This window comes from Saccopteryx bilineata, chromosome 1, assembly GCF_036850765.1.
Source record: "Saccopteryx bilineata isolate mSacBil1 chromosome 1, mSacBil1_pri_phased_curated, whole genome shotgun sequence".
Lineage (NCBI taxonomy): Eukaryota > Metazoa > Chordata > Mammalia > Chiroptera > Emballonuridae > Saccopteryx > Saccopteryx bilineata.
Window position 1 is genome coordinate 141,213,318 of NC_089490.1, and position 25,997 is coordinate 141,239,314.

Below are 25,997 nucleotides of genomic sequence, written 5' to 3' on the forward strand. Positions count from 1 at the left end.
AGATAAATCTTTGGCATGTTGGTAAATTCAGCAAATTGGACATTCACTAAGGTTGCTGCCAGAATCTGCCTATGTCTAGAGTGGAGCCTGCAGGGAAAGTGCTCAGGGATAGAATCATTCATATGCTCAGGGGTGCCCCCAGGTGACTGCTTAGAAATGATACTATGAAGGATGGAGTCACCCTTATCTTGGGATTATAGGGAGCCATAAAGGTATTCGGACATCTTCCTCACTTAGCTACATTCTCAGAGTCTAAGGGCTTGGGGAGGACCAGGCAAGTGGGCTACAGGAGGTATGTGATATCTGTCCTATTCTCCATCCCAGCTTGTAATCCTGGTTGGACTGTGAGATGCTGAGCATGTAATTTAGCCCTCTAGCCTCAGCTTCCCACCTATAAAACAAGAACCCCTGTGCTACCTTCCTGGCTAGGACTCACCCAGGCCTGGGTTTGAATTCCAGTTGGCCATAAATTCTAAGGTGAGTGAACTGACTTTTCTGAACCTCCATTCCCTTATTTCTGCCCTTTCCTGTTCCCTCCTTTTTCTCCACAGTGAAATTAACCGCCTAGATTTAGGGCTGACAGTAGAGGTGTGGAACAAGGGTCTCATCTGGGACACGATGGTGGGCACCGTGTGGATCCCTCTGCAGACGATCCGCCAGTCCAATGAAGTGAGTGGTGGGCTGAGGGTTGGGGAGGAGCGCCTGGGAGGGGCACAGAAGCCAGTCGCCTAAACAAGATGCACATTTATCTCTATCCCTTGACACTGTTCATATAAACGTCTGGGTTCGCAGTGATAGCTCCAAAGTCACCAGCGTCTAAACTCTTTCCATCTTATTTGCTCTTTCTTCCCATATGCTCTACCTCATGGCCCAGGATGGCTGCTAGAGAATCACCATTACATTTGCATTCCCATTGGGGAGGGAAAAGTGGCAAGGGAGAAAGTTTGCCCTCCAAGTTAAGGGCTATATCTGAAGGTTGCTTTTGGTATTTACTCTCATCCCATTGGCCAGAACTTAGTCATGTGGGCCTACCTAGCTGCAAGGAAGCCTGGGAAATGTACTATTAAGCTGCAGAGCCCAGGGCCAGCTAAAAATGTATTCATTCCTGTGGAAGAGAGGGGAAGGGATATTGTGGGCAATTAACACTTTGTGCTGGAGGAGGCTATACCAGTCCTGAAAGTACTAGACAATAACATTGGCCTCCTAGCCTGAAGTTTCCCCCTCTACTCCATCCCCTCCATGCTGAGCCCAGGAGCATTTAATTACCCCAAGACCCTTTCCTGCCTTCCTTCCCTACCTCCTTTGGGAGCCCTTCTTGATGGCACCTACCCACACTGCTAGCCTCATCTCCCTCCAAATCCCAAACTTCACCCCTTATAGGCCCCAAAGAAGGCCTCTTAACCTTCACATATGCTGTTTCTTGGGTTTCCAGAGTTCCTTCCATCACCCTCTAAGTTCAGTTCCCATTACCTATCCTCCAGAAAGCCCTTCCAAACTCCCTCCTGGACCCCTCAGTCCTCCTCCCTCCCTCTGACTTCACCCTAACCTCACAGGAGGAGTTGTTTATGTCAACCTCTGTCTCTTGTGACTGTAAACTTCTTGGGGGCTTCTTGAGGGTCCTAAAATTTCCCAGCATGGGGTAGGCATAGAGGAGGAGCCACAAAGGGTTCATTATTTTAATGAATGAATGGAGAGGGAAGAAATTAGTACAATAGTCTAGGCAAGTGAGTCCAAAAGGAAACACCGAGGATGACTCAAAATTTCCTCAGTGAAACCCTCTGAATGTGAGGAATGCCTGGTTACCTGTGACAGCAATGGCCCGTGCAGAGGACCCTGGACTACTGCTTTCACCCCTACTAGCCTCTCGCTGGGGTTTCAGAAAGCAAATTTCACAAAACATCATTCTCATTTGAGATGAAAAAACTGAGGTTCAGAGTGGACCCCACCAGCTGAAGGGCTGATGTCCCTGAAAAGGAGGGGTTTTCTTACTGGATTGTGGGGGCATCAGGGCTTTTATATGAAGCGAGGGCTGCGTAACTCCCATCAGGGATGATAAGTGGTTGTGTAATGCTAGGACTATCCCTGCTGACCCCACAGGGCCCTCTGTCTGGGTCCTTGACTCTGACTTCCCTAGACCCATTATGCTGCCCTGTACTGGGACCTTCCCTCTGAGTCTCAGTTTCCTCATATGCAAAGTGGGAGTGCGGCCCTTGCCCTTGCATGCAATGGGGTGAGGATGACATCTCATGTGAGCAGATGCCTGATCTACCTTGCTTCATTAGGGACCCTGACCCTGTCATTCCTCCCTATACTCAGGAGGGCCCTGGAGAGTGGCTGACCCTGGACTCTCAGGTCATCATGGCAGACAGTGAAATCTGTGGCACCAAGGACCCCACCTTCCACCGCATCCTGCTTGACACCCGCTTTGAGTTGCCCTTGGGTGAGTGTGGGGGGCGCAGGATCCTTGTCCAGTCCTAAGAGAATGGCCAGTCCTGGGTAGGTCCATAGAATCCTTATTCTGAGGACAAGTTTCCCCCTCCCTAGAGGAGTTTTCTGGGTTTCGGCGAGTCAGCTGAGATATGCACCTGCCGTGTACAGAGCTCCTACAGGTCACCAATGAGTAGCAAATGCTTCTTGACCTATGAGACTCAGGTCTGAGCTGTCCTGGCTGGTCCTTGGTGAGATATTCTGCTGTAAGGGTGAGCTGGGGTTAGAAGGGAGACAGACAGAGGCAAAGAGACAAAAAAAAACAGAGACAAAGAAAGACAATAGAGATAAACAAAGGCAGAGACACAAAGAGGCCACTCCTCCTTTCCTGGAAGCAACTTGGTTTTCCCACATCATCCTTCCAAGAACTCCTCCACCATTGGTGCCTCTGCTCTTCCATTCTCCATCCATCCTCAAGGCAGTGCTGGGCAGGCAGGGATCAGGGGCACCTCCTGTCCCCCTACTCACTGGAGACCAGACCAGCAGGCCTGCAGGGTGCAGGGGCGGATGGTGAGGGGCAGGCAGGGGCTTCCAGGCTCACAGCCATGGCTCCCTTCTAGACATTCCTGAGGAGGAGGCGCGTTACTGGGCCAAGAAGCTGGAGCAGCTGAATGCCATGCGGGACCAGGATGAGGTGAGTATTGACTTCTTTCTGTGGCTTTACTTCTTATTGTATCTGTGGCTCTTTCTCTCCCCATATCTTTTGCTTTTTGTCTCTGTTTCTTCTCTGCTTGTCTTTCCCTATCTCTGTGTCTCTAACTCTGTAACACAACTAAGTCAGTGACTCATGTGGTCCAGTCTTCAAGCAGGATGTCAGCCAGGAACATACAGTCTACTAATAATGTAATGATGACTTCAGTGGACTCAAGGTCTGCATTTGCTAAAAACCCTCAAGGACATGCAGGGGCCCTGAAGCAGTCCTCAGATCCTCTCTCTACCCCACACCCCTCAATTCCTCAAGTCGCACTTTCAGATTTTCTTAAAAGTTCTCCCCCACTAGCCTTAGCCCTTGTACCTCCATTCTTCCATGCCATCCCTACCCTTCTTCTCATTCTTGGCTCTGTATCCCCAGAGTGCAAGGGGGAAGTACTCACATGTGAGTAATTTTTGTCCAATCTCATTTCTCTGTGTGTCTCTCTCCCTCTTTTCTTTTCTTTTTTTTAAATTTATTGACAGAGACAGAGAGAGAGAGTCAGAGAGAGGGACAGATAGGGACAGACAGACAGGAATGGAAAGAGATGAGAAGCATCAATTCCTCATTGCAACACCTTAGTTGTTTATTGATTGCTTTCTCATATGTGCCTTGACTGTGGGGCTACAGCAGACTGACCCCTTTTTTAAGGCAGCAACCTTGGGCTCAAGCCAGTGACCCTGTGCTCAAGCTGGATGAGCTTGCGCTCAAACTGGTGACCTCGGGGTTTCGGACCTGGGTCCTCTGTGTCCCAGTCCACACTCTGTCCACTGTACCACTGCCTTGTCAGGCTCTCTCTCTCTCTCTCTTTTCTTTCTGTTATTTTTTCTCATCTCTCTCTCTCTTTCTCTTTTTTCTACATCTGTTTCTCACTATCTCTGTGCATATCTCTCTTCCACTCTGAACATCTATATCCTTCTCTAGAAGGAGAGGATTTTGGAGCCAAGGGGGAGTCAGGATGGAACACAACAGAAGACCATCCTGGTCCCCTGGCTTCTGGATCCCTCTGAGATGAACTCTCTTTTCTTCCCTCCCCTCAGTATTCATTCCAAGATGAACAAGACAAGCCTCTCCCTGTCCCCAGCAACCAATGTTGTAAGTACCTCTTGATTTCTTTCCTGGCATCCCTTCCTTACCCCATGGCTGTTGTGTGTGACAGGTCAGCTCCCCTCCAGAGACATGGATCCTAAGAGTGGACAGTATCTGTTCACAGTGTAGAAAGAAGAAAAGATCTAGGATTTGAGTTTGAGTTCTGCCTTGCTATGTGGCCATAGGCCTGCCAGTGTTCCTCTCTGATCACTGGAGTTACTTTCTTTGAGACAGGGCTTCCGATAGCCCTTCACTTTGAGGGGGCCCAGGATATCTAGAGCCTTAAAAAACATTTTCCAGACTCTTTAATTCCATTAATCAAATCCTAGATGAGGACCTCTTTTGTGGGCCAACACAGGCCCCTGAAGCCCACAGGCAGAGGGTGCAGACAGACACTAACTGTCCTACCAACACTTGTTCAACAGATGCATGTACAATAGACAAAGGTAGTTTCAACTGCCTATTTTCTTAGATGAAGAAACTCAGGTCCAGGAAGAGAAGCAACTTGCCTAAGGTCACACACATGGCAGGCAGCAAAGCCAGGATGTGAACCTAGGTCCGTGGGACTCTTTCTACTGCACTGCATCTATTAATGCTGATGACCATCATGTTCCTCTGCCCACTGCCCCTCCATCAAGGCTGGAGTTTGCAAGATTGTTTCTGTTCCTTGGTTCTATGAACACTCAAGATGTACCCAGACTAGGTCTCCATGGGACAAAGAGATATGTCTCTTTCCTAAAAGTTCCTTCTGAGTTTCCTGGAATGGGGAGGAACACTGAGACCCTCACCCCGCCATGCAGGGAAGTGAGGAGTCCGTGGCTGGCAAATCACAGAGTGACAAATCACAAAGTGACAAATCACAGAGTCCCAGGGCAGAAACCGAACCTATGACATTTTGTCCCCACCCCACACTTCAACCTCCTTTTCCTGTTCCATCTGCTTCCTTGTCCCCCTTTCCCCCTCTTTCACGGTCTCCCCTGTACCTGTTTTCCACCCTGCTTATGCCCAGGATGGTGATGATGGAACTAGTGGGAAAGGTGCTAGGGAACTGCTGTTGGGGGACCCTGTTCTGCAACAGGGGTATGTTACTGAGAAGGTCTCTTGACTTCCCTGCCTGGCAGGAGTCATCACTTCCCAGAAGGAATTATAAGCCCCTCCCTCATGAATGGGGTCATTGAAGATTGCAGTGGGGAAAGGGCCAGGCAAAGTGGAGGTGGAAGCAGATGACAAAGAGTACCTGGGCAGGTGGACTGAAGTGAAGGGTGGGCTCAATTTGGGATTGGAGACCCACCTCTCAGCATTTACCTCCAAGTCATGTTGGGAATGTTTCATTACCCCCATTTTATGGAGGAGTCAGCCAGTGCTCAGAGGAGTTAGAATTCTAGTCCAAGGCATTTTCCCACAATGCCAAGTACTAGGAGCTACGGAGGGAGATGTGGTTCTCTTCCTGGCCCTGAAGCTCAGAGGCTGTGTGACTTTAGGCTGCTCATCTTACCACTCTGAGTCTTGTTTCATAACCTATACAATAAGCATAATGATAAAAAAGAACCCACCCAACAAGGGTCTTTCAAAATTTAGGACTTCCAATTCAATATTTCTTTCCTTATGCATGAAATAGGGGAGAGGAAGGGGAGTGCTGATCCCAGACTTCAGAGTTGGAAAACCCTTGTCCTAAATGTCCCCTTTGTTACTTCCTGGCTGAGCCTGTGGCCTCCTCAAAAAAAATGAAGAGATCCTGCCTTCCTCCCAAGGTGGTGAGTGAAGGCAGAACAACTGTCAGTGGTTAAAGTGATACTTGGAGAAGCTCCTCAGTTTAGGAGGTGATCGGGGCCCTGGGTGGGAGAAGGAGATGGGGAGTATGAAGATGGGGAGCTTCCCTCCTGTGTCCCCCTGCTTGCTCCCTTTTATTATCTCTGCCCCTTCTCTTTGTAGGCAACTGGAATTATTTTGGCTGGGGTGAGCAGCAGAGTAAGTACTCAGCTTGATGTTCTGGGAGGCCACGGGGAGGGGGCGCTTTGGCAACACTGAGACCCTCACCCCACCATGCAGGGAAGTAAGGAGCCCGTGGCTGGCACATTGGGGCCAGAGGACTGGCAGGACCCCTTTTGTACCCCTTTGCCCCCTGACCATTAACACCTTCTCTAGCTGCTCTGTCTGGTGGGGAGTAGGCACTGCCATTGGGTTGGAAGGATTTAGCTGGGAGTGACAGGCATTTAGACAGGAGACCTGCCTGTCTCCAGCTGGGCGCTGTGACCCCTTCCCCCTACTCTCTGTGTATAACCTCATGTCCTCTCCTGTGACTCCTTCCTCTTTGTCTTCCCAACTCCCTCCTCCACCTGAAAACATCACTCAGGGGGCAGCGGGTGGGGAGAAAGAGGGTCTCAGACAGAGCAGCAGAGCAGGGTTCCCAGGCAGGTATCATTTCAGAGACCTCAGCTCCAAAGCCCCCTCACATACATCCCCCCAATTTCCTCTTAGGGGAAGGAGACAAGCCATCTTCCTAATTTGGATGCCCATTTTTCTCCCTAAGGAAGAGCTTCCTTATCACCATGTCCTGCTGGGGGACCCTTCAACCCCGTCCGTCCCCTGGTGGACACGCTCCACTCCCACCTCCCTCTAGGACCAGGGAAACTGTTTACACATATTTTGGTCCAAAGCAATTTTTCAGAAATAAGTCGGTCAGAAATCAATTTGGCCAGAATAGGCATTGGTAAAACAAGAAGACTTGGTAACAACCAGTGTGCCACAAACAATACCATCAAAAACAAAGATTTTTTGGTTAAAACAAATTTGGCTTAAGCTGATAATTGGGTGAAGAGCAAAGACCATTGAGGCAAAAGCAGACCCTTTTGTCAGGACACAAGAGTCTGAAAGTCAGAAGCAGCAATTTGATCAGAAAGCAAAGTCTGGGTAAAAACAGAAAGAACACAATCAAAAGCAATTTTCCCCTAAAAAAATACCAGACAAATTATTAGAAAACTTAAAAAAATTCTCTTACCAGGCAGTGGTGCAGTGGATAGAACATCGGACTGGATGCAGAGGACCCAGGTTCGAGACCCCAAGGTCGCCAGCTTGAGCGCGGGCTCATCTGGTTTGAACAAAGCTCACCAGCTTGAGCCCAAGGTCGTTGGCTTGAGCAAGGGACCACTTGGTCTGCTGTAGCCCCCCCCGCCCTTCCCCCCAGTCAAAGCACATATGAGAAAGCAATCAATGAACAACTAAGGTGCCGCAACAAAGAATTGATGCTTCTCATCTCTCTCCCTTCCTGTCTGTCTGTCCCTATCTGTCCCTCTCTCTGTCTCTCTGTTTCTGTCACACACACACACACAAAAATTATCAGAAAAAAAATAATTGGGTGAACACATACACAGCCTCATGTGATTTGTTTGAAAAATCTTGGCTTGGTCAAGGACAATTTGGTAAAAAGAACGCCAATTTGGCCAAAGACCCAGATAATTGGGTAGAAAACTCGTTGGTCAGAAGGGCAATTTGGTGTCATTGGTAAATTGTTCAGAGCTTCAAGATGGATCATCCAGGTTTCAGATCCCCGACTTTAGGCATTTATAGGATTACAGTTTCACCCTGAAACCCACAAATCTAAGTCGTGGAAATTTGCATCTGCCTCTGTCTACACAGCATCAGTGCTGACAGCATGAAGTATATGATGGGGACAGGACAAAAAGCTTGTAGGTCATAGTGGCCCAAGTCAGACAAGAAACCAGGAAACTAGATACGTTGGTAGGACCAGCTTCTCTAGCTGAAAATGAATTAAGGTTTTTCTAAAGGCAAAATAACTTAGGGAATGAATCAAATAGCATTTTATGTAAAGTATAAATTGAGTTTTAAAATTTACCACATTTAAAAAAATTAGACCATTTGTTGAATATATAGAAACACACAATTAGGTGGAAAAGAAGTAAAAGGTTAAAATAACAAAGAAAAATAGACAAACATCTGAGAAATGAACGAAAATACTTAAAAGCATAAAAAGGGGCAAGCCACCTCCTTGGTGTTTAAAATCACCAGTAAATTAGCCCTGGCCAATTGGGTCTGCGGTAGAGTGTTGGCCCAGTGTGTGGAAGTCCTGGGTTCAATTCCCAGTCAGGGCACACAGAGAAGCGCCAATCTGCTTCTCCACCCTTCCCCCTCTCCTTTCTGTCTATCTCTCTCTTCCCCTCCCATAGCCAAGGCTCCATTGGAGCAAAGTTGGCCGGGGCACTGAGGATGGTTCTGTGGCCTTGGCTTCAGGAGCTAGAATGGCTCCAATTGCAGCAAGGCAACGTCCCAAACGGGCAGAGCATCGCCCTCTTGTGGGCATGCTGGGTGGATCCCGGCCGGGCGCATGTGGGAATCTGTCTGACTGCCCCCCAGCTTCTAACTTTGGAAAAAATACCAGAATAAAAAAAGAAATCACCAGTAAATTGTTGGGCCACCCAATCAGGGGTATAGTGTTCTTTTGTTTTCGCAGTCTGTCCCACAATAATCTAACATCGCTTGATGCTATTTTCTTTTTACTAGAAAGGAAAGCTGTTTTCTTTTAACTAGGGAAGACAAACCAAACTAAATAAAACATCCTTTAATTCTTATGTAACACCTGAAGTTTGGCAACTCTACCCTGTTCCAGTTTAGTGATAGATTCGGGGTCTGTGTTGGTCTTGCCAACCTAAGGATCTAATCCTTTTTGAGATAGATGGCACCTTGTCAGAGCCCCTTCTGTGTTCCCATTCATGTGGGTTCAGATCTGGCATCTCCATTCTCAGATAGCAAGAACTGTCGGAGGATTAAAGGGCATTTGTACTCCAATGTGTTCTCCTGATCTTCCCCCAACTTCTTTGAGTGTTTGCATGAATCCTGTTATGGAAAGCTCACTGCCTGATGAGAACAAAAATACCATTTTGTTTTTAGAGATTATGGACTTCAGAAATGTCTATTCTTATGTTTGAGCTGAAGCACATCCTCCAATTTGCCACTGTCCTCACACTGTAGGACCTACCCTGGACCCCAGACTCTAGGTCCATTTTGACCCACATAGGCAGAGCAAGGTTTCCACCTCCTTTATTCTAAAGCTTGTATCTCTATTTACATGACCCAATATCCTTTATTTATTCTGATAAGACTTACTCTTCTTGGGTTAGCAGCCAATGAAGATTCCCGGAGTCTGAGATACTGCTTTGGCCCCCACTGTGTTCTCTCTCTCTCTCTCTCTCTCTCTCTCTTTTTCCCTCCCTTTCCTCCTCATTCTTTCCCCTCACCTACTTTCTCTTCCAGATGATGACCCTGACAGTGCAGTGGATGATCGTGACAGTGACTATCGCAGTGAGACAAGCAACAGCATCCCACCACCCTATTATACTACATCCCAGCCCAATGCTTCAGTCCACCAGTATTCTGTTCGCCCACCACCTCTGGGTTCCCGCGAATCCTACAGTGACTCCATGCACAGTTATGAGGAGTTCTCTGAGCCGCAGGCCCTCAGGTAGCCACTATGGAACTGAAGTCTGTGTGTGTGTGTGTGTGTGTGTGTCCCCAGTCCTGTCTCCTGGTATGAAGAGAGGGGTAGGGGGCTGGAAGGAGCAGGGGGTACAGGTAAGTAGGTCTAGAAATGCAGCATTTATGCTTTCTTGTAGGGCAATAAAGCCCTTGCTTCACCTAAAATTTTGCAAAAAAATTCCACAAGAGTGAGAAACTTGGGTATGGTTTGGCTGATGAAGAGAAAATTCCAGAGGCCCCAGAGAGGTCCTCCTGAAATATAGGGGCTCGTTACACTCCTTTAAAAAGCCACTGGTCCCCATGTACTCTCAAACTGGGAAGGGAGGGGGCGGGTGGAGGAACAGATGACTACTAGTGGGAGATGTGAGGCATAGTGACATTGGAAAAATTCCAGCAAGTAACTATCTGGTGGTTTCAGGGGGGTCTCGCCTAGCCCTCCTGGTAGCCGTGGACCCTGTGTTCCTAACCAGCAAGTATGGGCACAGTGATTTGAGAGCTGCCCTTATTCTGTCCAGCCATCATCAACACTCCTTTGAAGTGGGCTGTTCCTAAACCTGCCCAATAGGTGAGGGTCCCCAGCCCAAGTGGGCCAACCACTGCCCAGTGCAGGGTGCTGGTCCTTGAGCCTGGGAGGCTGAAACGCGAGCCTACATCCCTCCTCATTGACCTGATCACCCCAGTCCTGGCTTCGGAACAGAATAATAACAAACATGATGGTAAACATGTTGAATATTTGTAAAGTACTTAGTTAGAAAACATTTCTATCCTTGCTGAAATTTCTATTGGACAATGTGAACTTTAAAGAGTTTGGGTAAAACATAATTTGGAGAAAAACTTTCTACTCAAACTTTAGCATCAACCAATACCAATGCAGGTATTTGAACAACTTCTATTCTGAATTTTTCTATACTTTATATATACCATAGAAAGCTTGGATAGTTTATAGATGAAATATTTTGGAAAGAACTTTTAAAAACACTGAGTATCTATTCTAGCCTCTATTTTTTTTTAGCTCCAAAGGAAATGAAATAACATATCCAAGGTAAAACATTTAGTAACAGAGGTGGGAAGAGAATCAAGCAAAAAGGGGTGTTCCTGGCAGAGGGCACAGCAAGTGCAAAGACTGGGAAGTGAACACAAGTTTAGGATGTCGGCAGAATGGCAAGGAGGCCAACATGACAAGAGCAAGGGGAGTAAGAGAGGGACAGAGAGGGAGACTAAAGTAGGAGGTTGGAAGGTTTGGGCCACATAGGGATGCAGGGCATAGCATGAGTCTTATTCCAAGGGCACTAAGGAGTCTAGGAGGGTTCCATGGGACTGTTAGGGACAGGAGTGGATGTTGGGACACAGCCCCTGAGCCCCATCTGTCCCGTCAGCCCCACAGGCAGCAGCCGTTATGCCTCCTCAGGGGAGCTGAGCCAGGGCAGCTCACAGCTGAGTGAGGACTTTGACCCGGATGAGCAGAGCCTACAGGGCTCTGAGATGGAGGACGAGCGGGACCGGGACTCCTACCATTCCTGCCACAGCTCAGTCAGCTACCACAAGGACTCACCCCATTGGGACCAGGATGAGGATGAGCTGGATGAGGAGCTGGATGAGGACCTGGAGGACTTCCTGGAGGAGGAGGAGGAAGAGCTGCCTGAGGATGAAGAGGAGCTGGAGGAAGAAGAGGAGGTGCCTGAAGACATTCATGGCTACGCTGAGCACCAAGAGGCAGCTGTGGCTGAACCCAAGGACTTCAAGCACGTGAGTCTTCTGCCAGCTGCCCCTGAGGAGGACAAGGCTCCAGCCATGCCCGCTGACGCCCCTGCTGTGGCCAAGGTGTTCCCTGAGCCAGTCCTGCCTGAGGAGGTGCCTGCAGCTGAGCGAGTGCCCGAGGCTGAGCCCCCAAAAGCTGAGGAGAGGTAATGAGAGGGGGCCCAGGGGGCCCACAGTGACCACAAGGTCACCGTAGTCAGGGATCACTGGTGCCATGATGGAGTTAACATGGACCTGGGGAGTTGGGGGAGGTGGGGAGTTGTCACAGGAGCATGGGTTTATTGAAGATATCAATATGGGTCTGGTGGTCAGAAGAGGTTCAGTGGGGTCAGAGGGAGTCAAACTGGGTCATGAAGGAGGCTTAGAGGTTGTGAGGGGCTGGACAGCTTGCTGGAGTTGGAGAAGTCACAAATGCATTGGGAGGACCTTGTACAGATAGGATTACAGAGGGCCAGATGGCCAGGAGGATGGAGTAGGAGCCAGGGACCTGAAGTGTCAGAGAGGTGATGGGCATGTGGAAAGGAGACAGGGCACTGAGACAGGTCAGAAGAGGTACAGGTGGGTCATAGTGTCTCTGATGAGCCAGGTGTCACTCATAGGGCAGAGGGTGGAGGGAGAGCTGGCCCTGGAGTCTCAGAATGCCCCTTGCCTCAGTTTTAGGCCACAAGAAGATGAGGAAGGCCAAGAGGGTCAGGACTCCACGTTGAGGGCCAAGGCCAACTGGCTACGAGCCTTCAACAAAGTGCGGCTGCAGCTGCAGGAGGTGAGTGGAGCCCTGGCTAACTCATACCCATGACCTACCCATGACCATGTCCAGACTAGCCACACTCGCTTCTTCCCCATTCCTCTAATGTCCCCACCACCCTTGTCCTTTTCCTGGCCCCACCCATGCCAGTCAATGCCACACCCCATGGACAGCTTCACCATGCCCACTTCCCTAGTCCATCCACCATACCTATGCCTCTGTACAACCTGGTAACTTCCATGGCTCCACCCATACCAACGAGGTCCCTAGGCCCCACTCTCTTCTTCCCTTGCCCTGGCTCCACCATTCCTGGCCTCACCCACACCTGCCTGCCCTATCTATCAACACCAAGACCCAGCCCAGCTTCCCCTACACCAACCTGGTATATCCAAGCAGGTAAAGAGAGGTGAGCTGTAACCTGGAGCTAGCTCATGTCTACAGCCATATCAGGGGACAAGCTCATGGATAGGGATAGAGGTTAGAAATAGGGGTAGAGTTCAGGAATAAGGCAGCAGTCAGAGGTCAGAAATCAGGATTAGAATTGATATTAAGGGACGAGATCAGTGCCTGGGATCATATTGGGTGTCAGTGTCAGAGTTGGGAAAAAGTCTGAGGTTGGGTCAATATCAGAGAAGAAATTCAGTGAAAGATACAATTAGTGTCAGGATCAGGGTGATGACTGTTCAGATGGGCAGCAGTATTGAGACCATTTACTTATTCCTTCAGTCATTCAACCCTCTCTGGGCTAGAGTCAGAGCAGTGTTATTACCCAGGGGTCCTTCCAAATTTGGATGAGGCTGGCAAGAGGAGATCCTAATCACATTCCCAAAGTCTTCAACTATCCAATATCAGAGCCACAGAAATTTCAGATTAAATTTCTTATCAGTTTTAAAAAAGAATTTTATTTTTTCACTAAATATTATATGTATATGGTTCCAAATTCAAAAGGTAGAAAATAATATACAATGAAAAGTCTATTGAATACCTTTCATGACATCAGCAAATTAAATGAAAAAACAGCTGCTACTACCCTTATAATAGAACTAGTGATATGATAAGAAAAATAAATGTGGACAGGTTCTTTGGGATTTGTAGAGGTGACACTTAAAGTATTCAACATCCTTCAATAATATTTCAGAAGAGTTCTTCCCAGCCCGCCTCCACTCACACCACTTTTAATTGTATGGGTCTACACTGAGAACTGAATGATAAATGGAGACTGGTTGGGTTCAGAAGGTGAGAGAACATGCAAACAGGTGGTACAGACAAGCAGGTGAGGCTCCAGGGAGTTTAAGAAATGATAAATTCTGACAACTATTGATAGATTCCAGACTTCTGGCCTCCAGAACTGTGAAACAAGAAATCTCTGCTGTTTAAGTCACCCAGCCTGTGATACTTAGTTATGATAGCTCTCGCAAACTAATATATAAACAATAATCACAAAATTTGTAATACATAGATAAATGTTTTAGTGATTATTGGTATGCAGATAGGAATCTATGTAGTAATAGTAAATTGGTATTTGTGTTAGAGAGAATTTAAAGACTAAAATAGTTTTGGTCCTGGTTAGTTGGTTAGAGTGTTGTTCCCACACGCAGAGGTTGCAGGTTCGATCCCCAGTCAGGGTATATACTAAAATCAACCAATGGCATGAATAAGTGAAGCAACAACAACAACAACAAAAAAGATAAATTCTTATAAGTATTTAAACCAGCCCCTGAGAATCCCAGGAGACTATAGAAGCATAAGCTCTTTTTTCTTTTTTACAGGAACAGAGAGAGGGATAGACAGAGACAGATAGACAGGAATGGAGAGAGATAAGAAGCATCAATCATCAGTTTTTTGTTGCGAGACCTTAGTTCAGGGGTCCCCAAACTACAGCCCGCGGACTGCATGCGGCCCCCTGAGGCCATTTATCCGGCCCCTAACCGCACTTCTTTCATTGGTGGTCAGTGAGAGGAGCACAGTATGTGGCGGTGCCGCAAAGCGTGGGGTCGCTCACATACAGTACTACTTCTGGTGACATGGGACGCACGTGTCACAGCTCCGAAAGCGTGTCATATCACTTGTTACGGCTAGCAGTGACAAATATGGAACCAGACATTGGCCATCTCATTAGCCAAAAGCAGGCCCATAGTTCCCATTGAAATACTGGTCAGTTTGTTGATTTAAATTTACTTGTTCTTTATTTTAAATATTGTATTTGTTCCCGTTTTGTTTTTTTACTTTAAAATAAGATATATGCAGTGTGCATAGGGATTTGTTCATAGTTTTTTTTATAGTCTGGCCCTCCAACAGTCTGAGGGACAGTGAACTGGCCCCCTGTGTAAAAAGTTTGGGGACCCCTCCCTTAGTTGTTCATTGATTGCTTTCTCATATGTGCCTTGACCACAGGCCTTCAGCAGACCGAGTAACCCCTTGCTCAAGCCAGCGACCTTGGGTCCAAGCTGGTGAGCTTTTGCTCAAACCAGATGAGCCTGCACTCAAGCTGGCGACCTCGAGGTCTCGAACCTGGGTCCTCTGCATCCCAGTCTGACGCTCTATCCACTGCGCCACCGCCTGGTCAGGCAAGAGGCATAAGCTCTTGTTGGAATGATGCTAACACATCCCCAGGTTTGACAGATGGGAAGACTAACATCCACTAATGTTAGCGGCAGAGAGGAGTTCCTCTCTCCCCATTTTACAGATGGAAAAAGTGAGACCCAGAGAAACCCAGTGAACTCCCTAAGGACACACAGTGAGAACTAGGACCCAGATTTCCTGACTTCCATCCCAAAGGGGAGACAGAAGTAGGTGTGGAGCCTGACTGGCCTTGGGGAGGGACAGTGACACTGACCACATCTGTCTATCTATTCCACAGGCCCGGGGAGAAGGAGAGATGTCCAAATCCCTATGGTTCAAAGGCGGGTGAGTAGTGGAGCTTTGGGGGTGGGAGAAAGTTTTGAACCTAGAGTTGAGGCTGGTTTGCACCATAGTCTCAGCCCAGTGAGCATAGGAAGAGGTTCCATTTAAACAGGGCACAGATTGGGCATGGGCAAAATAATGGAACCACTGTCATAAGGCACTCAGGAACCAAAAATAAGTAAAATGTTGAACCCTCACAACAAACCTGTGGTAGGAGAAACTACTCTGTTTTACAGATAGGGACACTGCGTCCAGACAGGTAAATGCCTTGCCCAAGCCACTCACATAATTCAAAAGTGCTTCCCCCTAGAAATAAACGTGAGATAAAGGAGAAACCCCTTTGCCTGAACTGCCCATCTGCAACACTGTAGTGCACTTTTTACTTTAATTCTGCTTTTAAATCTCCCAGATTGTGGCCCTGGCCGGTTGGCTCAGTGGTAGAGCGTCGGCCTGGTGTGTGGAAGTCCCAGGTTCGATTCCCGGCCAGGCACACAGGAGAAGCACCTATATGCTTCTCCACCCCTCCCGCTCTTCTTCCTCTCTGTCTCTCTCTTCCCCTCCTGCAGCCGAGGCTCCATTGGAACAAAGATGGCCCGGGCGCTGGGGATGGCTCTGTGACCTTTGCCTCAGGCGCTAGACTGGCTCTGGTCACAACAGAGCGACACCCCAAATGGGCAGAGCATCACCCCCTGGTGGGTGTGCCGGGTGGATCCCGGGTCGGGCGCATGCGGGAGTCTGTCTGACTGCCTCCCCGTTTCCAGCTTCAGAAAAATACAAAAAAATAAATCTCCCAGATTGTTACTACAGCTGCTGACACTTTCATTAACAATAGTCATTTGGTCTTAAATAGAGCAATTTATCACATCTGACTTCTTAAGCTACTGATTTTCAGGCATTTTGTTGATTATTTGTTTGTTTGGTTTTTTTAGCATTTGGATGGAAGGATGCAAAAGATATTTTTAAATTACATTACTCTTTTAAAATAGCAGCAGGAGAGTGACCTCCTTCCTTTGTAGGTCCTTTGCAAACAGAGGCAGGAGCTGTGGTTCCCAGACTAGCAGGTGTGTTTGAGTGGGGAGCCCCAAAAGCAGGAACTGAGATGGGGCTTCCTGTGTGAAAGATTGATGGAGGAATCTCTCAGTAGACACCTATGTGGCAGGCAGGGTCAGGCCTGGGAAGTCGCTTGAACAGGGATGTGGGGTTTTTTTTGTTGTTTGTTTGTTTTTTAATTTATTTATTTTTATTTATTTATTTTACAGAGACACAGAGAGAGTTAGAGAGAGAGATAGGGACAGACAGACAGGAACGGAGAGAGATGAGAAGCATCAATCATCAGTTTTTTTGTTGCGACACCATAGTTGTTCATTGATTGCTTTCTCATATGTACCTTGACTGTGGGCCTTCAGCAGACCGAGTAACCCCTTGCTCAAGCCACCGACCTTGGGTCCAAGCTGATGAGCTTTGCTCAAACCAGATGAGCCCGCACTCAAGCTGGCTACCTCGGGGTCTCGAACTTGGGTCCTCCGCATCCCAGTCAGACGCTCTATCCACTGCGCCACCGCCTGGTCAGGCAGGGATGTGGTTTTGAGTCCCCAGGCCTCTGCCAGATTCTGCAGGGGTCACTAGAGCATGAATTGTACCCCAGAGCTTGCCCAAGAGTCATTGGCTGTCAAGCATCTCTCTCACTGGCCAGTGAGAACCTTCCGGAGAGGAGCCACAGCTGAACCTTCTCTGGGATGAATACACCTCTCAGTAAAGAGAATTTAGACAGGCTACCACGGCATCTGTTGCAGTGCTCATTCAATCCTCCAGCTACTGCAAAACTGCCAGAAAACAGGAACACAAACACAGTTGCCCATGGGAGTTGAAGTCACTCCTTCCAGTATAAATTTTCAACAGACACATATGTTTCTAATTTTGAGCATAAAGAAAGGTTTCATCAGTATTTTTATATATTATTTAGATTTTCCTTAATTCAAATTTTCATTAAACATGGACATCTGCCTTATCTCCCCATCTCCCAGATGAGGAAGTTGAGGACCAGTGTCTTCATTTCCCAGGGCCCCTGTGACAAATGACCACAAACAGGAGGCTTTAAACAACAGAAATTTATTCTCTCACTGTTCTGGAGGCCTAAAGTCCAAGATCAAGGTGTGAGCAGAGCCACACTCCCTTGATACCTGTAGGGTAGAATTCCTTCCTTGCCTTTCCAGCTTCTGGTAGTTGTTGGCAATCCTTAGTATTCCTTGGTTTGTAAATGTGTCACTCCAATCTCTCTACCTTCATTGTCGCACCACTGTCTTCTGTTTGTGTGTTTCTCTTCTTAAAAAGACATTTATCGCCTGACCAGGCAGTGGCGCAGTGGATAGAGCATCAGAATGGGATGCCCAGGACCCAGGTTCGAGACCCCGAGGTCACCAGCTTGAGTGCGGGCTCATCTGGTTTGAGCAAAAGCCCACCAGCTTGGACCCAAGGTCACTGGCTCAAGCAAGGGGTTACTCAGTCTGCTGAAGGCCCATGGTCAAGGCACATATGAGAAAGCAATCAATGAACAACTCAAGTGTTGCAATGTGCAATGAAAAACTAATGATTGATGCTTCTCATCTCTCTATTCCTGTCTGTCTGTCCCTGTCTATCTCTCTCTCTGACTCTCTCTCTGTCTCTGTAAAAAAAAAAAAAAAAAAAAAGACATTTGTCATGTTGCATAGGGGCCCACCCTACTCTAGTATGACCTAATTTAACTAATTACCTCTGCAATAACCCTATTTCCAAATAGGTCATAATTTGAAGACCTGGGGATTAGGATTTGAATGTACCTTTTGGGGGGATACAATTAAATTCTTAATATCTAGGGAAATCACGTGTCTTGCTGCAGCCTCAGGTAATGTCTGTAGGAGGAAGGGGGACTTCCCTGGACCTTTGACATCCTTATGTGTGTCTTGCAGCCCAGGAGGTGGTCTCATCATCATTGACAGCATGCCTGACATTCGCAAGAGGAAGCCCATCCCACTCGTGAGTGACCTGGTAAGTGCCTGGGCTCTCCCTTCCCCCAGTGCTCAACCTGTACAACTGCCCATGGCAGAGCTGTGGGCTGGCAAGGTGTTCTCTGAGACTAATGTAATCTGATTTTTGCCCTATGTGCTGCATGGACACTTCAGGCTATGGTGAGTGAGTGATGGTAACCTGGGCCCCTGAGTCCTTCCCAGACCCCTCCACTGGGATCTTCCAGTTGGCCCCCAACCCATGGGTTCTGAGGAGAGAATTTTGCCATGTCATACAGTTCATGGGTGGGGAAGAAAGCAGGTGAATACCTGCCTTGGTTCATAGTGTGGCTGGTGACCATGGCCAAGTCTGGCCCATGGTGGTGAGGGGGTGGGGTAAGTTAGGGGTGTAGGGCTGCTCACCTTCCAGGATCACTTCTAAATCTGAGCCTGTCATTTCCCAATTCTTTTCTGGTTCTGCTCCTGCTGCTGTGACCTGTGTCCTGTTCATTGTGACTTTGGCTTGACCCTGCGGCTGGTGGCCCCAAACCTTGGCTGTGGATTCTGCTCTTGGTGACAATCCCATGGGTGTCAAATCAACCCCATGACTCCCTTGGTGTTTTCCCTGCCTTAGTCCCTGGTCCAGTCCAGAAAAGCTGGCATCACATCAGCCTTGGCCTCCAGCACTTTGAACAACGAGGAGCTGGTGCGTGGGGTTGTCAGGTGGGCTTAGCTGGGGGCTTCTGGAGGAAGAGGGAAAGGGTGTGGCAGAGACAGGCATTCCCTACTCTCCAGGGTTGGATAGCTCAGCATCGGTTCAGGTTCCTCTGTACACAGGAACCTGTAGATTCCAACAGCGTAGGAGTGGAGGAGGGACTGGGACTGGACTATAGTCTTCACAGGGTAAGGGTACGGCAGGACAGGGCCCGCAGGTGAGGCCCTGCGTCCCATGCCTCACGCCCTCCTTCCCCGCAGAAAAACCACGTTTACAAGAAGACCCTACAAGCCTTAATCTACCCCATTTCTTGCACGACGCCGCACAACTTCGAGGTGTGGACGGCCACCACGCCCACCTACTGCTACGAGTGCGAGGGGCTGCTGTGGGGCATCGCTCGGCAGGGCATGCGCTGCACCGAGTGTGGCGTCAAGTGCCACGAGAAGTGCCAGGACCTGCTCAACGCCGACTGCCTGCAGCGTGAGCCCTGGCGCGGGCTTGGGCAGGGACAAAGGGGTGGGGCTGTGAGTTGTCAGGGCGGGCGGGCGGGGCAAGAACCAGCCAGACAAGGAGAGATGGGCGGGGCATGAAGAGGGCGCTGAAGCGTCTGCGAGTTGAGGCTCCTCCCACACGAAAGGGGGCGGGGTTATGGGGAGAAGCTCCTTTTGGTGTAGGTACAAGAAGGTGAAAGGAAGTGTGCCATAGGTGAGGAAGGGCGGGACGGGACTCAGACACCGGCTTAACTGTAAGGGTCAGGGAGTTAATGAGATGCATTCATTCCCCTGGAGAAAATGGGTTAGGGTTAGCTCAGAGCAAGGAGGATGCTCATAGTGGAGGAAACATGTCAGAGAAGGGGTGGAATCTTGGAGAGGGCAGGGGACTCAGAGGGGGTGGGTTCTGAAGGGTAAAAGCCTGGTGGGAGGGGTAATTCAGAGAATAAGTAGGAAATTCTAGCTTTTGGGGTGATTCACATGAACACCCATAACTTAAAGTGCCCTTGGCAGTCGCTGAGGGAGCTCTGGAGTGGGAGTCAGGGTGCTGGCTCCGGTGAGGCATGCTCCCTGGTCAGTGCCAGCTATCCGCTTCTGCAGGGGCGGCGGAAAAGAGCTCCAAGCACGGGGCTGAGGACCGGACGCAGAACATCATCATGGTGCTCAAGGACCGCATGAAGATCCGGGAGCGCAACAAACCTGAGATCTTCGAGCTCATCCAGGAGATCTTCGCTGTGTCCAAGGCCGCGCACACACAGCAGATGAAGGCGGTCAAGCAGAGCGTGTTGGATGGCACTTCCAAGTGGTCGGCCAAGATCAGCATTACTGGTGAGGCCTGCAGGGTGGCCATCTGGTCTCTTCTTCTCAAACCTCCAGGCCCTTTCCTTCCCTTTGCTGCGCATACTTGAGCATATCCGTGTCTTTCCCATGTCCATGTATGTGTGCGCTTATGCCCACAGCTGGACATGTATGCTTGCAAATGTATGTGCATGACATTCTATCTGGGTGCGCCTTGATTAGTGCCCCCAGAATCAGATAGCAAGAAAAGGAGTTGAGGGCACATCGTTTATCTGAGAGGTTATCCCAGGAAGCACTGTATGAGTTTGGAAGTGAAACTGGAAGAGATGGAGCAATGCTATGGATACATGAAGCTCAGTCCCCACCCTGGGACCACTGGAGGACAGGATTGAGCTCCCCCTGCAGAGTCGTCCTATCCTAGGAACAGGGTCCTTGTGGTGTTTATTCATGCCCAACCTCACTTGGATTTTCCAGGAGACAGACTCCATGGTGATTTCAGGGCAGGCGGGTGTCCAGGAGGTGATCTCAGGAAGCCCCTGTGGGGGGGTGGAGACAGAAATCTAGTAGCAAGAGGAAAGGTGCCCTGCAGGTGGGCACCAGTGAGCAGGTGACTTTGTAATCAATGGAGGCGCAGTCCTACCAGGGAACTTCAGGGGCACAGTGTAGAGAACACACCTGAGAATGTCCCAACCTCAGAGGTGCCCCTGGGGCTCTTTCATTGGCTGAGGATTCCCTGGGGGTTAACTCTCTAGCGAGGCCAGTGTGCCCTTAGGCTCCAGTGGCCAGACCTAGCCCTCAGGCCAAATCACAGGAATGTCCAGCAAGCAGCTTAGAGCCGCTGGCAGTGACTGTGATCAGCATACCTCCTTCCTTGAGCCCACATTTGTATTTGTCCTATGTGTCTTCCAGTGGTCTGTGCTCAGGGCTTGCAGGCAAAGGACAAGACGGGATCCAGTGACCCCTATGTCACCGTCCAGGTTGGGAAGACCAAGAAACGGACAAAAACCATCTATGGAAACCTGAACCCTGTGTGGGAGGAGAACTTCCATTTGTAAGTGCCTGGTTGGGCCCCTGGTATTCCATGCAGAACTTCCTGCTGGGGCAGCCAGAAGAGGCTCCAATACCAGCTCAAGCAAACTGCCCGACCCTTGCTCCCATCTCTCCCCTGTAGTGAATGTCACAACTCCTCAGATCGAATCAAGGTGCGTGTCTGGGATGAAGATGATGATATCAAATCCCGTGTGAAGCAGCGGTTCAAGAGAGAGTCCGACGACTTCTTGGGGCAGACTATCATCGAGGTGCGGACACTCAGTGGCGAGATGGATGTGTGGTACAACCTGGGTAAGCAAGGGGGTATCTGCTGGGGGCAGGGGGGAGCATCAGGGAGTCAGCCAAAGTGGGAACCCAGTTGGAGGGGAGATAGACAGTGTCAGGAGGAGTCAGTTTAGAAGCCAAATCTGATGGAGGAGGCAGGTCTGTGGGCCCCAATCTGGCGAAGGAGGCAGAGTCTATAAGCACAGTCTGATGGTGGCAGGAAGTACCTCAACTGAGAGGATGAACAGAACCTAGGAAATTCTTAGTCTGGCTTGGGAAGGGGGGTGGACAGAGGTGGATTAAGGTCGGTTGAGGCCCCAGGTGCAGAAGAAAATATTGGACCCCTTAAAAAAGAGAGAGAGAGACAGGGAAAATAAAAATACATGCTAACCATATTTTAAAATAAATAAATATTATGTACTATTAATGTTAAAACAGCACATATGAAACCAAACTTGGTGTCATTAGAAAAAAGTGTAAAGTTGGGGTTTGCAGGGCCCTTCAGAAGTCGGGGCCCTGAGCATGCCCCCAGTGCGCCCACTATTAAATCCACCTCCCAGAGGGAGGGACACAACCCAACCTCTCACGGTGGAGGCAGGAAATAAGACCTGGCGATTCTATTTTGAGGAGAGAGCCACAGACCCAGGAATCCAACCTAAGAAGAAAGCATAAACTTTAAGAATCCAGTCTAAGCTCTGGCTGGATAGCTCAGTTGTTAAAGAGCATTGTCCTGAAGCACAGAGGTTGCTGGTTCAATCCCTCGTCAGGGTACATATAGGAACAGATCAGTATTCCTGTCTCTCTTTCTCTCCCTTCCTCTCTTGCTAAAATCAATTTAAAAAGAAGAAGAAGAAGAAGAAGAAGAAGAAGAAGAATCCAATCTAAAAGAGGAGGTATAATTTGGGCACCCTAATCTGAGAAGTGAGCTACAGACTCAAGAACCCTGTTTAGGAAGAGTAGAATCTGTGAGCCCAATCTGATAGGGGATGCAGTATCTATGAACTCAGCATGAAGGTGTAGGAAAAACCCAGTCTGAAAGGAGTGAGCAGAGTCTAGGAACTTCCTCAGTTGAGTTGGAAGAAATCTAGATATCCCATTCTGATGGGGGATGCAGGAAGTAAGACTTGGGGATCTTAGTCTCAGGAGAGAGACACAGACCCAGGAACCCTGTTTAACAAGACGAGTAGGCTCTGGGGAGCTTGATCTGATTGGGGAGGCAGGGCCTGGGAGCTCAGTCTAGGGGAGAAGCAGTACTTAGGGCTTCTAGTCTAAAGAGGGAGATGCTGCCTGACCTGTGGTGGCTCAGTGGATGAAGCATAAATCTGGAACACTGATGTCACTGGTTCAAAACCCTGGGCTTGGCCTGACCAGGCAGTGGCGCAGTGGATAGAGCGTCGAACTGGGATGTGGAGGACCCAGGATTGAGACCTTGAGGTCGCTAGCTTGAGCACAGGCTCATCTGGCTTGAGCAAAAAGCTCATCAGCTTGGACCCAAGGTCGCTGGCTCGAGCAAGGGGTTACTCCAGGGGTCGGGAACCTATGGCTCGTGAGCCAGATGTGGCTCTTTTGATGGCTGCATCTGGCTCGCAGACAAATCTTTAATAAAAAAAAATAATAACGTTAAAAATATAAAACATTCTCATGTATTACAATCCATTCATTTCCTACCGCTCATGTTCATGGTTATGGGTGGCTGGAGCCAATCACAGCTGTCCTCTGGGACAACACCAAATTTTTATTGGATAATGCGTAACGTACACAGGTCATTGTATGGCTCTCACAGAATTACATATTAAAATATGTGGCATTCATGGCTCTCTCAGCCAAAAAGGTTCTCGACCCCTGGTCTGCTTAAGGCCCGTGGTCAAGACACATATGAGAAAGCAATCAATGAACAACTAAGGTGTCACAACGAAAAACTGATGATTGATGGTTCTCATCTCTCTCCGTTCCTGTCTGTCCCTATCTATCCCTCTCTCTGACTCTCTCTCTGTCCCTGAAAAAAAAAACCAAACAAACCTGGGCTTGGGCCCTGGCCGGTTGGCTCAGTGGTAGAGCGTTGGCCTGGCGTGCGGGGGACCCGGGTTCGATTCCCGGCCAGGGCACATAGGAGAAGCGCCCATTTGCTTCTCCACCCCCCCCTTCCTCTCTGTCTCTCTCTTCCCCTCCCACAGCCAAGGCTCCATTGGAGCAAAGATGGCCCGGGCGCTGGGGATGGCTCCTTGACCTCTGCCCCAGGCGCTAGAGTGGCTCTGGTCACGGCAGAGCGACGCCCCGGAGGGGCAGAGCATCGCCCCCTGGTGGGCGTGCCGGGTGGATCCCAGTTGGGCGCATGCGGGAGTCTGTCTGTCTCTCCCCATTTCCAGCTTCAGAAAAATACAAAAACAAAACAAAACAAAACAAAACAAAAAAAAACCCTGGGCTTGCCCGGTAAAGGCACTACAAGAGGCAACTACTATGAGTTGATGCTTCTCACCCTTCCCCCCACTTTCTCTCTCTCCTCTCTCTAAGATCAATAAGTAAAATCTTTAAAACTAAATAAATAAAAAATAAAGATGGAGATGCAGGCCCAGGATTTTAATATGAGTGAGGAAACAAGGTCTGGCATCCTACTTTGAAAGGAGAGATAGGGCCCAAGGCATTCTAGTCTAATAGGAGAGACACAAGTTAAGGGAGCCAGTGTGAGAAGAGATACCCGGGCTTTAATTTTGGCGAGTTTAGGATGGCAACAGTCATGCATACATTAGAACAACCCAGGGCTAGATCGGGAAGTTCTGATATTGCCAACCCTTTCTGCCCTGCAGACAAGCGGACTGACAAATCTGCTGTGTCAGGCGCCATCCGGCTACACATCAGTGTGGAGATCAAAGGCGAGGAGAAGGTGGCCCCCTACCATGTCCAATATACCTGTCTGCACGAGGTGAGGCTCCCCTCTGCCTTCAAAGCTCACAGGGATCTCCCACATTGCCTCCATTTGCCATTTCTGCCTGCCCCAGCTCCTCCTTTCTCTTTTCTGCCACACCATCCACACTATCTTGGGTTCTGAGGCTGTCCTCCAAGCCATCCTCTCTGCCTGGAAAACTCCTCCCCATTCAACAAGGGCCAGCTTCAGGGCCTCATTTTCTAGGAAGCCTTCCCTGACCTCCAGGAAGACTCACCATCTAGTTTCAGGTCTTCCATCTCTTCCATCCCTGAACACTCAAGGTTGGGCTGTTTGTGTCTGCCTCTATCTCTTCCAGCTACATGGGGGCTCCTGGAGAGAACTCAGTTTGTTGCATGAATAAATGTCTAAATAGATGAGTGAGTCATGAGTGAATAAAGAACGAATGAAGCCCTGTCCGGTTTTCTAAGTCGATTAAGATTAAGAGTGTCCTCCTGAAACAACAAAGTTGTGAGTTTGATCCCTGGTCAGGGCACACATGAGAAGCACCCAAGGAAAGCACAGCTGAGTAGAACAACAAATAAATGCTTCCCTTCCCCCTCCTCTCTCTCTCCCTTCCTCTCTCTGCCTCTCTTAAAAAAAAAAAATCAATAAAAATTAAGCCCTGGTCAGATAGCTCGGTTGATTGGAGCATTGTTCTAGAGTGCAAAAGTTGTTGGTTCGATTCCCTGGTCATGGCACAGAAAGGAACAGTTTGATGTTCCTGTCTCCTTGCCTCTCAAATAAATAAATAAATAGAAAGAAATAATGGGTGAACAGGCTCTAGCCAGGTGGTTCAGTGGATAAAGCATCAAACTGACAGGTTCCACCACTGGTCAGGGCACATAGGGGAAGCAATCAATGAGTACACAACTAAATGAAATGAGTTGACTTTTCTCTTTCTCCTTCTCTCTCACTCAAATCAGTGGAACTATTGGAGATGAATGGATAGGGAATTTGGAGGAAGTTGGATAGATGGATGGACAAATAGATGATGGATGAATGGATGGATGGATGGATGGATGGATGAATGGATATATAAATTAATGGGGTAGATAATTGAATGGGCAGATGGGTGAATTATTGGATGGACAGATTAAGTTGTATGCAGTAGATGGAATAAATAGATGGGTATGTGGTTGAATTACTAGGAGGAAGAATAAATAAATTTGGGCCTAGTTGGAAGGGTGGGTGGATAAACAGATAGATATATGGGTAAATGAATGGAAGGAAGGATGGGTGGATGGATATATGGTTTAATTCTTAAAAGTATAGAGGTGTAATGGGTGAATTTTGGAGTAGTTAGACAAGTAGATGGATGAATAAATGTGTCAACAGATGGATGATGGATAGGTAGATTCGTGGTTGGTTGGGTAAAAGGGTGAATTGTTGGGTAGACTGATTAAATTGTAGGTATAGGATGGATGGATGGATGTGTGGTTGAATTATTAGAAGGATAAATTAATTAGCAGATGGGTGAATTTTGATATAGTTGAATGGATGGGTGCGTGAATGCATGGATGCATAGGCAGACAGATTGTGAATATATAGGTGGATGGGTGGATAGGTGAATGAGTTATTGGAAGACTGGATAAAGGATAGATGAAATTTTGG

The 25,997-nt window shown here is 48.5% G+C and overlaps 1 protein-coding gene across 3 annotated transcripts in view; it reads left to right on the forward strand.

The window, feature by feature from the left end:
- The window catches only part of UNC13A (unc-13 homolog A), a 63,218-nt gene that overhangs the window by 11,668 nt on the left and 25,553 nt on the right, over positions 1–25,997 (forward strand). For all 3 annotated transcript variants that reach the window (XM_066270020.1, XM_066270029.1, XM_066270038.1), the window contains exons 4-19: positions 552–669; positions 2,317–2,440; positions 3,048–3,121; positions 4,219–4,273; positions 6,200–6,235; positions 9,536–9,743; positions 11,134–11,661; positions 12,170–12,278; positions 15,121–15,167; positions 18,110–18,188; positions 18,780–18,851; positions 19,121–19,340; positions 19,952–20,179; positions 21,059–21,200; positions 21,321–21,490; positions 24,268–24,383. In XM_066270020.1, coding sequence (XP_066126117.1) covers positions 552–669; positions 2,317–2,440; positions 3,048–3,121; positions 4,219–4,273; positions 6,200–6,235; positions 9,536–9,743; positions 11,134–11,661; positions 12,170–12,278; positions 15,121–15,167; positions 18,110–18,188; positions 18,780–18,851; positions 19,121–19,340; positions 19,952–20,179; positions 21,059–21,200; positions 21,321–21,490; positions 24,268–24,383 — 2,326 coding nt within the window. The remainder of the gene's footprint in view (positions 1–551; positions 670–2,316; positions 2,441–3,047; positions 3,122–4,218; positions 4,274–6,199; positions 6,236–9,535; positions 9,744–11,133; positions 11,662–12,169; positions 12,279–15,120; positions 15,168–18,109; positions 18,189–18,779; positions 18,852–19,120; positions 19,341–19,951; positions 20,180–21,058; positions 21,201–21,320; positions 21,491–24,267; positions 24,384–25,997) is intronic.